Source organism: Cygnus atratus, chromosome 6 (genome assembly GCF_013377495.2).
Source record: "Cygnus atratus isolate AKBS03 ecotype Queensland, Australia chromosome 6, CAtr_DNAZoo_HiC_assembly, whole genome shotgun sequence".
In the NCBI taxonomy this organism is placed as follows: Eukaryota; Metazoa; Chordata; class Aves; order Anseriformes; family Anatidae; genus Cygnus; species Cygnus atratus.
The window spans coordinates 29,378,110-29,392,924 of NC_066367.1; the positions used below are offsets into that span (position 1 = coordinate 29,378,110).

Here is a 14,815-nt window from a genome sequence, read left to right on the forward strand (position 1 = left end):
ACCTGAGGGTCAGCATCCCAGTTTGGGGTTGAGCATCCCAGTCCGGGGGTCAGCATCCCTCTCTGGGAGCCAGCATCCCAGTTTGGGGCCACCATCCCAGTCTGGAGGCCAGCATCCCACTCTGGGGTCCAGCACCCCATTTCGGGGCCAGCACCCCAATCCGGGCCCGGCTCCCCACTCCGCCTGCCCGCACCCCACGGGGCCTCCAGCACCCCGACGCCCTCCACCCCCCACCCCCTTCCCTCCCCCCCCCCCCCCCCAAAAGCCGTGCGCGCAGCTCCGCGGGCCGGCTCTAGGACCCTGCGCGTCCCCGCCGGCGCCCGGCCCCGCTCCGCACCGCTCGGCTCCCCTCTCTCCCCTCTCTCCCCTCTCCCCTCGCCGCGCCGAGCCGTGCCGAGCCGCGCCGCCGGGGGGGGCCGAGCGGCGCGCGTCCGTCCACCTGCCGGCCCCGCCGCGCCCTCAGTCCCGCCATGGCGCTCGGCGGGCTCGGTGGTGGCGGCGGCGGCGGCGGCGGCGCGGCTCGGGCCCCGTGGCCGCGGCTGCTGCTGGCGGCGGCGGCGGCGGCGCTGGCGCTGGCGGGGCCGGCGCTGCCCGAGGTGCTGTTCCGCTGCCCGCCCTGCACGGCCGAGCGCCTGGCCGCCTGCCCCCCGGCTTCCCGGCCGCCCTGCCCGGAGCTGGTGAGGGAACCGGGTTGCGGTTGCTGCCCGGTGTGCGCCCGCTTGGAGGCCGAAGCGTGCGGCGTTTACACGCCGCGCTGCGCCGCCGGCTTGCGCTGCTACCCCGACCCCGGCGCCGAGCTGCCCCTGCAAGCCCTGGTGCAAGGGCAGGGCACCTGCGCCCGCCGCAGGGACGCCGCCGAGTACGGGGCCAGCGCCGAGCGGCCCGCAGGTGAGCCCCCGGAGCGCCCCCCCCATCCTCCCCCGGGACCTGGTGGGGCGCGGGGGGGCCGGGAAGGGCAGGGGGGGGTCCCCGCCGGGGAGAGGGGAGCCGGGGGAGGACGGAGGGGTGAGGGGAAGGAGCCGGAGGGCAGCCCCTGGAAGGCGGGGGGGGAGGGGGGTTGGGGTCGTAGCTAGCCCTGGGGGGTGCAGAAGGCGGGGAGGGGGGGTTCTTCTGTATGGGGAGCCCGAGGGTGGGGGGGTAATAAAGCGGGGGGACCCGCTGGCAGCCAGGGTTGTGGGGGATGCCTAGGGGCCGGGGCGGAGGTTGGGGTTTCTATGGAGAAAAAAGCCACAGTGGCGGATTTAGGGGGAAGCGTGGGGAGATGCAGCTGAGGGGGAGCCCTTCGGGGAGCAGGGGGAGGTGGAGGTGCACATCTGGGCTTGGTGGGGGACTGAAAGCACCCCAAAGGGTGACCGACGCCCCGAAGGTAGCGGACCGTGCACTGCCCGGTGGGAAAGGGCTGGCTGGGGGGCTGCGTTGTGGGGACCCCCGGCCCCATGGCCAGCTGCCCGACGGAGCCCACCGCAGAGGTTGAGGCCCTCTTTGGCCCCCCCCCAGCCCGGGCACTGGGTGCCGGGGAGAAGCGGAGCATCCCGAAGGACGGGACGCTACAGGCTCCTGACCTGTTGCTGCGATTGCTGCGGGAGGCAGCTCTCCCGGGGATGCCGATGCATGGGTTTGTGAGCGCCTCGGCTCTCGCTGATCGAGAGGGAGAGACAGAGAGGGAGGGATAAAGAAAAACCAGCGGCGCAGGGAACTTTGCATGTCGCAAGCTGCTGCTTCGCTGCAGTGAGTGCGGCCGCTGCGGTCCCCGCTGCTGTCCCCCTCCTCTGCCCGGCTGCAGAGAGCCGGGAGCCCGGAGAGCACGCGGATGTGAAATCCTGCTCGGCTACAGAATGTGGGTGTCAAGGGAGTGAATTTTACACTCTCCAGAAGAAGCCAAGGGCATTTAGATTTAAGGAATCTGGCGCTGACTTCAGGCTTGTGCTTTTGGAAGAGGCTGGGGGGGGGGGGGAGTGGGGAACACTGCAGAGATGGGTTAAGAGGTGATTTTCTGAGTTAACGCTGCTTTTTTGCTTTTATAGTCTTTTTTTTTCCAGAATTTTTACATTACTTCACTGGATGTTTTGCTTGATTTTACTACCCTTACTCCTTTACAATGCATGTGATTTATTTGACCATATCTCTGTGTGTATGTAACACGCACACACTCATATATAAATAGCGCAGTTTAAGAACACTTTAATGTATGTGGTGCTCTGTAATGTCCATAGGGGGTGAATAATAAAAATACTGGCACATCTTTAACCAGCGTGATGTGAAACATGCAGCTGGAATATTCACAGTCGAGCACGTCTTGGCAGAGGAGCTTGGACATCCAGAAAAGGGTTTGCTCTCTTCAGATTACAAAACTTTTAACAGGTTGTTGTAGCCATTACAAAAGAAAAAGAGAAAAAAAAAAAGAAAACAACCCACAACAAAAACAAAACCCCGATCCGCCAGCTTCACTTGATGCTCTTCTGTTCAGGCTCACATCTCTGCTTCCATCTGCAGCATGCCTGCAAAATATATACCAGGGAGAGTTTGCTTTTCGTTCAAAGCAGTGACAGGGAAAGCAGTCTGGCACCCGAAGCGCAGGGATTGGAATTCCCTTTCAAATGCTGATGTCAAGCTTGTTTCACGAGTGCCCCGAGAGCAGGTTTTTGCCTGCAAAAGGCAGGTGTTGAGCCTTCTTTTTTTTTTTTTCAAATGTGCTTAAAGGTATTTGCCCTTTTTTCCCATTTCCAGCTTGAAAAGGCTCCTTTGGCTGATTGAGGACTGGAATGCAGAGCTCGTGCTATTCCTAAATTAAGAGGTTGGCAAGTTTTTTTGTCCCTGATGAGAGGCAGAAGGATTGCCCAAATGAAACAAGGAATAAAACTCTGCAAATTCTCCTGCTGTGGCTCCAGCATTGTTTAGTCTTTCACTTAGGTCTGTAAAGCCAATCCTGAAATGGTTGTAGGCGGAAAGTAACATAAACCACCATGTAGCTAGGAAGCAGGGGATGTTGCTCATTGCACAAGAGGCTTTGGGTATTTTGAAGATGTTGGGAATGTTGGAACAAAATAGCAGCAGTCTGTGGAAATCAGGCTGAGAACCTCTACCTCCTCGGGGAGCCGGGGGCACGAACTCCCGCTGATGGAGGCAGCGAGATGGAGGCTCAGCACCTCCAGGGATCAGGGCCTCTGAAATAGTTCTGATGCCACTGGACCACACTGTTTTACAGTTTATTTCAGGTCATCGTGTAACAAACTTTACATGCTGCTGACTGAAGCCGCCTGCACACGGGACAGAGGGTTGTTATTGTGCGCGAAGCTCTCATGCCAGTCTCCAGTGTATTTATTTATTCCTTCAGCACGGCAGGGAGGTCTGTGCACCATTTTAAGGCTGAGAACGGACTGGGCACGTGGAACAGAGTGAGGACGGCCTGTACGTCATGTTAGCACTCGTGTCCCTGTCCCCGATAGTCATCTTCTGGCTAAGCAGGTCTGGGGTGGCCCAAGACCCAAGAGGAGCTGGACACAGGGCCAGCTTTGAGAGGCGTTTCGGGTACCACGGGATACCCAGTCTCATGCTGTCAGCCCTGCAGAGAGCCAGCCCCAAGAAACAAGTCGGTGATTTTTCTGTCGGATCAGTGACCTGACCTGGCTGAAGGCTCAGCGGGGCGCTGGTGCTGCTCCAGGGCAAACAGTGGGAGCTGTGCTGGGAGGTGAAGCAGGGCAGAGCTTTGCAGTGTCAGCAGATGGCCCAAAGTGTCTTGCCCGAGTTAGAGGATAGCTGAAGAACATCTGTTTTCTCCTGATGGAGACAATGCCCTAGGATTAAAACTCGTCTCTCGAAGAGTTTTGCAAAAGTGACCAGTTAAGGGATTTTTTACCCCTTTGGCAGTGCGGTTCAGGTGGCTTTGTAGTACTGTTTTACTGTGTTGTAGGGATATTTGTACTAATTGAGTGAGATGCCCCTCTGAACCCACTGCTGGCTACGGTGTTCTGCTTCAGAATCCCACTTTTTATCAAAACAAATGTGTTCTTCAGCCCATGCTACTCAAGGCAACCTTTCCAAATGGAAGGACAGCTGGGTGAAGACCATGGCCGCAGGCAAGCTTGAATTTGCAGGGCTGGGGCTGTCTCCTTCACCTGGTCAGGGACTGCCATGGAACAAAAACAGCGTCAAAATAGTTAACTGTTAGAAGAGCAGCTCGGTTTAACATCCAGCTAAAATCCTTATTTGGGTAGCCCCAAATGCCACACATCCTTCCTTATGGGTCAAATGTCAAAACCTCCATTTCCCCTTGGCAGGCAGCTGCTAAAAGACAGTTTAATGTATTGCTCCAAAACACAGAAGACTCTGAGGCTGGAGGTAGCATAATATAAGTGGAATTTTAACAGCAACTTGAAAACCATGCCAGCAATGCTATGACTACATTTTTCACGTCCACTGAATTGCCAGGAAGACTTCTGCTTCTCTCCAGCTTTTCTAGGGAAACGAAGCATTTGTCGTCATCTGCACGTGCGTGTGTGTGTGTCTGTTCTTCTGCCCCCACAGCTTCTGCCCCCTCAGCTGGTGTGACCAGGTCTGACAGAGCCTCAGAGGCTGTGAATTTGCTGTATTGCTAAAAGCAGGTGAGATGCAGAGGAGAGCCCTTCTGGGAGCATCCCCCTTGCTCCGCGCCAGGCACCTTTTGGGGTGGAAGCGCACGGGCATGGGAGAAGTTCATGACGGGCGCCGCAACCAGGCATTCAGCCCGGCTTGTGCAAGCTTGGGCGTTACAGGACATCAGAGAAAAGAGCTGCAAGAAGCCAGTCTGCTGTGTTAATATCCCTGCAGCCGCTGCTGCAGCTCTGCCCCGGCTAAACTGAAGGGCTGCAGAGCTCTTTGTTGTGGAAGAAGTTATTACAAGTGAAATGCAATTAATAACAGCTCTGAGGATGATAGGTGAATGAAAAAGCATACAGCTCGTCTGTCCTTGTTGCTTCTGGGGCTTTGCCAGTAGATGGACCAGGTTTCCAAGCTCTTCTGCAGCAGCTGTGTCTGGTCAAGGACTAACCCCATCAGGTCCTGGGCCGGTTGTCATCTTTAAGTATGAAGATAATAAATAACACCTTATGGAGCAGCTTCTTGAAAATGATGCTCCCCCAAGGCCCAGGCCCACTGGCGTTTGCTGTGGTGGGGGTGATAGTGGTGTGAAAATGGTCTGGAGGGAAGGGGGAGTCTGGGAGGATTTCAAGGCTCTGGCCCAAAGGAGAAATGTGTTTTCATGCTGTCCCTTGGCAAATGATCTGTTTCCTTCTTGCCCTTTGCAGTTGTTTCCTTTCCTCTGGGTTTCAGGCTCATGCTCGCTGAGCGTGGTATTCGTCAAGGGAAGAGCGAGAAGCCCCGTCTGTGAGAAAGTCCATGTCGTTTGTTTTATCCACATCCAGGAATTGAGCCGAGATAAACAATTCAGGAGGCAAAGCAGCAAAAACTGGAATGCGAGAGGTGTATTTGTGTTTGGCTCTGGGCTAGACCTGGCTGCAGCATTAGCTGGGGTTGATGTGTCCGACCGATGAGCTGGTGGCATCGTTGCCCACAGACACAACCGGGTTTGGGAGGACAGGGTTTTGTCCGGTGGCCGGCAGCACTTCTGTGCCTGTTCTTCCAGGGCACGTGTTCAGCATGAAGGGGCTAAGAGGAGCAATAGTTGCCCTGAGGCCTGTGTGCATTTCTGCATGGATTGGGCTACTCCAGCTTTCTGGGCATGGTTACAGCCCAGCTCCCTCCTGGGTCTCCGATTCCTTTGGGGAAGGTCTTTTGTTTGAGGCCAGCAGAGTAAGATGAAGGGCACGGTAACCTGTGAAGATGCTTTTAAAGCGTTTCTGTTAAACGAGGAGGACCGAGCTCAGGCGTGTACTGAGTTTCCAGATGTTCCTCCCTCTTCCATGGGAAGGTGCTGCCCAAATCAGCATGCGTGTAGCCGCTTTGGAGGGTGTCCTTTAACAGCACATATTGAACACATCGGGCTCTGCTTTCCATCATGGTGTTGCTGACTGTTTGCATCTGCCAGAGAGGCATGTGTGTCCTTAGTGGAAGATTGAGGCGTTACCAGATGGCATTAGTCTCGCTGAGAAAGCCACCTTAGTCCGTTGTGCCTGTTCCTTTGTGATGTGGCATGCAACACCATGATGGCTCACATGTGCAGAGTGGGCCAGGGGATTTGGAGGATAAAAATGGTGCATGTTCTGGGATTGCACCTGGGAGAGAAGAGAGACCCAGGCTTTGGGTCCTGGCATGCCGTGCAGGTTTTTCTTGGCTGCCTTTCATCCCCGCCGAGCTGCTCTCACGGCAGTCATGCCCCACTCCCTCCCTGTCCCAGTGTACATCCCTGTGCTCTGTCATGTGGGTCTTGGTCCTTGTCTGCTCCCTGAGCGGGCCGTGATGAGGCATTAACCAACAAAATCTTCACTTTTCTGGCAGGATGAGTATTCTGCTGGTTTAGCTCCCTGAATCCTTTCTGTATGGGATCAGCTGAGTACTGATGCAAGGGGCATGGTAGGAGCCCAAGCTCTGGCCCTGGGGTACAGGAAAAGGGGGAGCAGGGCAACCCTTGGCGTCAGGATGTCTGCAGCTCCTCCAACGTGTGCTTGGAGTCCGTGTCCGTCCTGCTGGAGCTGTCCCACCGGGCACGGGGCAGCTTTGTGTAGGTGCTCGCTGGGGAGATGGCACCAGTGTGCCTGTGTGGGGCATCCGGCCAGTCCCCTTCTGGGCAGAGGGCATTCGAGCCCACGTTTTCCTGCTGTCCCACAGCCATCCCGAGCTGAGGAGCTGTGGGCTTGGAGGGCAGAACAACGACTGCAGGCGCTTAGTGAATCTAGCCCCACTTGTTTTCCTCCAGCCAAAAATCTAGATTGAACGTTCCATCCTATCAAGGTTACCACAAAGATAAACTACCTTCAGAAGACCGAACCTCTGGCTGAAACATCTCTGCCCACCTTCAGCAGCCGCCACCAGCAAGCTGGGAGGCATTCGACATTCATGAGCTGGCCAAGCGTGCCCTCATTAAACACACGAGCTGACATCTCATTACACGCGAACGTGGCACGGTGCTTATCCGGGGTGAAGGCTGAAGGGAAAAAGGGGTTAGAGCGTACTTATTGCAGCCTTACAGCAGCTCAACGTTTGACAGCCTGGGCTCCGTTGTTCTAACTGCAGAACTGTGTTGTAGTTGGTGTTCTGCCCTCCACGTATTTAGCTAGATAGCAGTGGGAAGATAAAAATCTCTTGCTGCGTCAGCTTGTGATAGAAAGAAATTGTTTTAGAAAGGAAAGGGTCAGTAATCACATGCCTTTCTTATGGTCTGGAATACGGAAAAACATCAGGTCACTTTTATAAGCCTTAATCTATCTTTTGACATTGCAGCTTTTATTCTGAAGAAAGCCGCACTGTGCCTCTTGGCTGGTAAGGGAACAAGTTCACTGCCTGGTGCTCTCTGTAGTCAAAGATCCCATTAATTCTGCCGGCCGCGAGGAACGATTTCTTGGTATTTCATTCTGGGCTGTAATTGAGAGTGACACAAAGCGCTGGTGGGAATTGGACTGTGTTGAAATCCGTGCTTTTCCTTACAATTTTCTGCAGATAGAACAGCTCAGGTGGTATGAGGGGATTTTTAATGCTCTGCCCTTGAAATTAATAATATCTCCACCACCTTACTGTCTGGAGGCGATTTTTGAGAGGAGTTGCTGTGCCTCCTTGCATCTTGTCCTTATAGCCAGGTGATGCAGCGTACCTACAGCATTGAAGTGCTGTTGCAATCACTTGCATGACATCTTCTGTGGGAGAGTCCCAAAGCCCTACAGTGCAGGGAAAATTCATTAAGCAATGCCCAGTACTTCTGATCGAGACCACAGCAAATTTCCCTGGAAGATCTTGGTTTTCAGACTTCAGTCAGGGCAGTATGTTCTCAGCTCTTCTGGTTAGTACTAAAAGACCCAGTCCATGCTAGTGGCTTCTCTTGGCTTGGTGATCAGGTTTTCTGATAACCTTCCCATGTTTTCCTCTTGCTGTTTTAAAACTAGGAAGGGGTGGGCATCTGATGTCTGTGTCCCAGGAATGTTTGCTTTTCGGTCTTGGGGGGACTGGTGGGTGAAGTGAGTTGTGGAAAGCATTTTTGTGGTTTTTGGTGTCCTTTTCGGTGCCTCCAGTGAGGACGTGTGTGTCCTCCAGTGTGGCCTGTCTCCTGGAGGCAGAGCTCTGTATTTCAGAATTCCCAAATTTTATTCTGAAGGGGAGCAGTACAGACCCTAAGTGGTCCCAGTGAAGGCAAAAAGCAGAAAAACTGGCTGGAATTTGACTTTTTTTTTAATCTTTTTTTTTTTTTTTTCATCTGGAAAATTGCTTGGGGGTGATTTTCTGTTTGAATTCGCGAGGGTTTGTCTGCGGCGCTGGGGGCGAGGTGCGCGGTTCAGCTGTGAGCTGAGCTGGAGGGAGGCGCGGGGTTTGCAGCCAGAGCAATGGCAGGCCTCCCACGCAGCCCATGTGGAAACGCTCGTCTCTCGATGCGTTCGGCGAGCGGGCTGCTCGCCTCCATCTGCTGCCGTTTCATCTGGCACTTCAAAAGCAAGCAGAAACGGGGAGAGGAACTCAGGTTTCGCATGAGGAGGAGGAGCAGGAGGGGTGGCCGGAGTGGGGCCCTCGTCTTCCTGCGCTGTTGGGCTCGTGGTGGGGCTGTGGCCCATACCTATGGCCAGGCTGTGGAGCTGATGATACTGTGGTCAATCCAGCTCAGCAGCTGGGAGATGAACCTCGGTGGCTGGGTTGGGAGCTCCCTGAAGTGCCTTGGTTTGTGTCCTCTGGGTCTCGGCCACCAGAAGGGTAGGCCGTGTGGGTTGTAAGGTCAGGGTGGTTGGCCACAGTGGCATTTCTGTTGGCGGTGAGGCTAACCCAACAGCCCTGTGGCTTTCCACGGTGCTTTTCTGTTCCTTCTGGTCCTCCTCACTCGCCTTGCAGAGCCTTTGCCAAAGGTAAATTCCAGTTACCTGAGTGAATCTTGTCTTGTTTCTTGGGGACACTCGTCAGGGCTGCTGCAATTCGCCTTCCGCACAGCAGCCGCTTTGCTCTTCTAGCTTTGCAGTTGAACTAGTGAGAGGAAGATGCTGAGTGATAACACTGCAACGAGTCTCACCACTGCTTTCTGAAGGTTGGAACAACTGCTCCAGCATCCATCCGAGGCTCTGGCAAGGCACCTCGTAGTCAGACTGGTCAAGAACAACGGTCCTGTGGTAGAACCTTCTCCTTGTCTGCACTATTGAGCTCCAAGAGCCTTTTCTTTCTGGCACAATACTTACCACTAACCAAGGGCCATGAGTTTGATACAATCCTTGATGTGTAGAGGGTCCTTTCCCTTCATCTGAACATAATATGAACCAGATTGACAAAGTGGCCGGGAAATCAGTGCTGTACCATCTTGATCCAACTGTGGTGTGAATGATAAATCATCTGCCATGGTGGACACTGGGATCAGGAGGCCTGAAGCAATGCGTGGACATAGTAGGGGACCTTCTCCTTTATCCATGGTGAACAAACCTGCCTCCATATCCTGTGCAGAGGTGGTTTGGGGAGGATTTTGTTTAAACTGTTAGAAATCGCACCAGTCTGTTATACAGGACATTTGAGGCAGAAAATCTGGGTTCCTGGTGGTGTTCAGTGACCCTGGCTATTCTTGGGACTGGATGGTGGGACAGCACCAGAGGTATTATTTGAGGCTAACCCTCTAACCCATCACTAAATTTAAAGACCAGTCCAGAATTTTTTGGGAAAAAAAAAGACTATGGCAAAATGGTGCCTTCTTACACAATAGATTGGCTCCCTGTGGGTATTCTGAGTCATTTTGTTGTTGTTGTTGATTTTAGTGACTGAAATAAGTTTATTCCATGCTTTTTTTCCTTGCCAGACCCCACAGACCCTGTCACCCCCAGCTCACAGGGAGCAAGACAGATTCCATTAATTCTTGTGCATTATTGAGGGATTTCGGTCGATGGGATTCTTGCCTGAAATTTCTCTGTGGAGGAGCCTGGCTTCCCACTGACTGCAGATGGGACCCAAAAACCTCAGGCTCCTAGCAGGCCCAGTGGAGCTGTAGGAATACATTTTTTAGTTTGTCCAGGAGAAATTCGGTACCCTGCTCCCTTCAGGGCACCTGTCATTGAGAGCATGACCAGGGCTGGGTGGGTGGAAGTGGTTGGTCTGCAGGGCTTTTAATGCTGTCAAACTGCTTGATTTTGGAGGTCTGGCAGGTCTCGACCTTTGTGCACATGACTGAGGCATGTCTGGTCTGGGGGCACCGGGAGGAATTTGGCACGGAGCCCTGTAAGGCAATGGTCCTATTTAGTAAAGCTCGGGCTGTGGGAGTCGGTGCGAGGAAATCACAACATCCGCTTGGGTTTCTGCAGTCTCTGTCCTGGGGGCCAGTCGAGCGTTGAAGGAGGCCACAGGAATCCTGCTCATGACCACAGCCAGATTAATGGCTATTTTGGCAGCTTTTCAGGAGTGAGGAATTTGGCCACTTTCATAATAATGGCTAGAAATTCCACATGAATTAATTAGTTTTATTACAGGACATGTCCTTCCTGCTCCTCCAGGGCTGCCTGAAACACTGAACTCATTACTTGAAGAAATGAAAATAGTACTAAAAATAAGAACTGGTATCCCAAGCCTTTGTCAGGAAATGTGCAGAGTACACCGACATCCTCCACCAGACGTGCTTCTGAAGCTGTGGCTTTTGGCCAGATGAGATCTGAACCCAAGTTTTAGATCAATTGCAGCCACTAAAATGCCCCAGCCTGCTCTACAAGGGTGTCTTCTCTCAGCCTCTTGGCCCCTGCTCAGCTTACACCATTCAACTAGGTTTTTTAATTACTCCTGCAGTTTCAGTTTTATGTAGCATTCACATCTGACCCTTGGATGTTTTATGGTGGAGGCTGTGCACCTTCTGCTGTCTCCCACCTCTGTGATGAGTTTCCATAGTGCTGTTCCTGCCTTGCAAGGACCCTGTTTGTATCTGTGGTAGGAAAGTGCTTGGAAACACCCATGGGAAAGGGTCCTCTGCGGTTGAGTTTTGGTCAAGGGAATGCCATCAAAATGACAGCACGTGACTTTGGAAAGAGCTACTCAAGAGTAGCCAGAATAACTGTGGACTAAGTAAATATTTTGGGAGCCCAGAGCTGATAACTTTCCCTTGCTTACGTTTGTGGGGAGTCTGTCTGTAAATACTTACCACGTTTCATGTAGCTTTTTAAACAAATGTACTCAGTGGACTCAGTGTGCTCAGTTTTATTTGAATCTCTTTCTTAGAAGCACTGATATCCTGAGCCCTGCTTGCTGGTCATTCCAGTGTTTGCTTTATGAATATTGCTTCAGATACTTGTGTATGGACAGGGGGTTCTCCATTTGAATCTAAAGGTGGAGCTGAGCAGCTCCACCTTTGTGGACCAGGGCTTGACTTACTTGCTTTTTTTTTCCTCCTGTTTTGGAGCTGAACATGGCAAAACTGACCAGGGAGGTGATCAGGTTCCGGCAGGTCTCACCGTACGGAAAGTGGCTTGGTTTGTGCTCAGGCCTCTTGGGAACTATGACTCTCATCCTACAAGGACTAAGGCCAGCTGAGTTGACAACGGATTAATCACAAATCTTTCAGCTTTAACAAAATTTGCCTGTTAGAAAAGAGTAAAAAAATTGATAATGCAGAGAGCTTTCTTCTAATCTCAGCTGCTTGGACAGCTTCCGACTTTCTAGTAATGATTGTTATTGATTTCAGTCATTGCTTACCCCTGTTTTGTGTTTATTCTGTCTTTTTATCAGTCTGATTTCAAGGATTTGTTACCTTAACCCCTGGCCATTGGGCTGGCCCTTCGTGTCCTGAAACAGACCTTTGCGAATTCGGACCGTGCTGAAAATGTTTGGGCAGTGCAGATATGACCTGGCAGCAGACCAGGCTGGCCAAAGGTCCATCAGGCCCATAATCCTGCCTTAGGTGGTGGCCAGTAAGTTGGGAATTCATGGAAAGGGTGAGTATGGGGTGAGCCTTGCCTTGAGTTACCCTCCTGACTTCCAGCAGCGGGGCTTCAAGTGCTGGGGAAGCGAGCAAACCCTCAGCCGTGTACGTGACTGCTGTGTCTTGAGGCGTTGGGTAGGAAGATCTCCATGCATAAGACCAATCTGGAGTTGCTCTTACAAATCCAGTTTGCTACCTGCTGTCATCTCTCATCGCTTCATGTGTCTGGGAGCAGCAGCCGTGGTGAGAAGGGAGGTCCCATCCAGGAGGTGTCCTTTCCCCTAGCGGTGATCTGCCCAGGCAGAGCCAAAATCTTCCAGCTGACATAAAATCTGTTCCCCTCTGAAATACAGAGGCCCCCTATAAATATTTAACCGACTCTGCTTTTTTTTTTTTCCCTTTTTTTTTTTTTTTTCCCCCAGTTCTTTTCTTTTTTTTTTTTTTCTCTGCCCATGTGGGGATAGTTGCCTGAATGCATAACCCGTTCATGGCATCCCATGATGAGGCTGCATTTTAGGCAGCTGAATTATGCATCTTGCTTGTGTCCCGTCATCACTACCCATGTTCAAGTCTGTCATTGGGCTATGTGTTGAGTGTGTGAATGCTCCTGTGGGAGTATTTACAATCCACTCTGGACTGTCCACTGCCATAAAAAATTATATTTTCTGCAGTAAGCTCTTGCAGCTTTTCTCTCGAAGCAGTCCATTGTGGATGCCATCAGATTTAGGAGATATTTTTAATGGGAGGAATTCCCCAAATTTCTCCATGAAAAAGCCGTTAATGATCTGCATGGCGGAAAGCATCTGCAATCGGCGGGGCGAGGAAGGCGTCCCTGTGAGCGGGCAGCAGACTGGGCTGTGCCTTGGAAATCCCTGCAGCCGTGGGCTGAGCAGTGTCAGCAGCAGGAGCGGGGCAGGGCTGGGTTGGGCTGGGCTGGCCGCCTGACGCCGGGACCTGGGCTTGTTGTGCAAGGCTTGGAGCTTGCAGTTTGCCCTGCACGGGAGTTACCTCGAGCCGGCTGCACCTTTTTTCTCTCCAACCCTGCAGGCATGCACGGTGCCTGGAGGGCAAACAGCCACAGCCTGAGCCTCCAGGCAGGGCAAGAGGGATGGGGACATCAGGGACGAGGTGGTGTCCTGATCGGAGAGCTGGAATTTGGGCTGGGGGTGCTGGTTTTGTTGCAAGAGCATTGCCACGATAGCGTGCGAAGTAGGATCGCGGGCTGTCGCAGCCAAAAATGGAGCAAATGCGGGTTTTCCCATGGCGGCGGTGGTGAACGGCAGCACTTCAGAGCAGGAGAGCATTGGTCTCCTCATTGCTGAACCTGCACTAATGCGGTGCAGTGCTGCTGTCGTGCCCCGGCTTGTGGCGTGGCTGGGTTTGCTGTTTTGGGCTGGTGAGTCAGACCCCGGGCAGCCCTAGGCCAGAGCTGCAGGTTCGCCCTTTTTCCATGCATCTGTTCAGAGGCAGCCTGCTTTGCCCGGGCACCGAGCAGAGGAGCCTGACCTCCCCCCAAAACCCTGCCCTCACGCAGGGACCTCGGTGCGGGTTTAGACACCGAAGTTTGGGCAAACACATTCTGTGGGGCCGCCTGGAGGACTCCTGTCTCTCTTGTGTGGAGGGACGTACCCGGGAAGCAGAAATAGCAAGTGACTAAATGTCACGGCTACGTTCCTGCCGTCGGAACAGAACTCCCTATTTTCTTTTGACTGCGAAAATTAACTTCCCCTTTCCCCTCCTGGAGCGGGCGAGCTGGCTGCCCGTGGCCGTGCCCTCGCTGCGGGTATGCAGGACGGCTCGGGTCAGCCTGAAAGGAAAATGCTCCCGCTGCGGGCTTTTCACTGCCTGGCTTCTTTCTGAAAAAAACGTGCAGGGCTTCTGCTGGCCCTAGTGCAGGGCTGTAGCTGGAATAGGGTACGGCGGCCTCATTTTGGAGCTCGTCTCAGTTTTGGGCTGCTCTCATCCCTTCTGCATCCACATTTCTTAGACTAAAACAGCCTGCGAGGTGCTCCGCTGTTGAACACTACAGAAACCACGGTGGTGCCACACATGGCATGTGCTGCCTAGTTTGAACATGCCGGGGTGAAGAAACCTCCGAAAACCTCCAATGCAAAATCCCCGGGGATTTTTTGGAATTTATTTTGATGATCTTTCCAACAGCAGAAACCTGGTCTTCTGTGGGATGAGAGCCTGGTGGGTGAGCCAAGAACTTGGTCCCTGTTTGCCGAAGGCTTCTGGGGGCCCTCGGGGATCTCCTTGGTGCCGAGAGGGAGACACACCGTTATACCCATGCTGATCAACGTGTTCACCCCAGTCCCCCCTTGCCTTCGTTGTTAGCTGCTGTTTTTGTCCCTACAGCCTTGTACATTCTTCCCATTGCATCTTTTTTTGGTCAGCAAGTTTATTTTCTTTCTGCTATAAAGTACTGTGCTCTCTTCCTCTCTCTGCGTTTCTGCCAGCCTCACCTTCTCCCCCTGCGCCCACTCTCGGGTTCACTTTGCATATTTTCACCCAGGTGCTGGCAGGCTCATTTGGACCCGTCTGGCTCGGTGGAGACCTGCTCAGACCTGCAGAGAGCACAGAAAGCAGCCGGCAGGGTCCGTCCCGGCGGGGTGGGAGGGTTGGGAGGAGAGAGCTGCGGCCGCACGCTTGGGAGCTGGGGAGGCGACAGCTCCGGGTCTGCAGTGTGGTGGGGTCCATGCGTTGGGTCCTACGTTGGTGTGTGGTGGCTGGGGCTGATCATTTTAGTTTGGCTGACATAAAAGAAAAAAACACACACACACACACAAAAAAAAAAAAACACAAAAAAAC

General features: G+C 53.2%; 1 protein-coding gene across 2 annotated transcripts in view; it reads left to right on the top strand.

The window, feature by feature from the left end:
• Positions 1-455: 455 nt before the first annotated feature.
• The window catches only part of IGFBP2 (insulin like growth factor binding protein 2), a 54,778-nt gene continuing 40,418 nt past the window's right edge, over positions 456-14,815 (top strand). Inside the window, exon 1 of one of the 2 annotated variants that reach the window (XM_035565681.2) lies at positions 456-888. In XM_035565681.2, the coding sequence (XP_035421574.1) occupies positions 471-888 (418 nt within the window). In that variant the 5' untranslated portion in view covers positions 456-470. Of the gene's footprint in view, positions 889-1,652; positions 1,838-14,815 lie in introns of those variants that run through there. The other variant, XM_050711388.1, reaches the window with a different exon arrangement.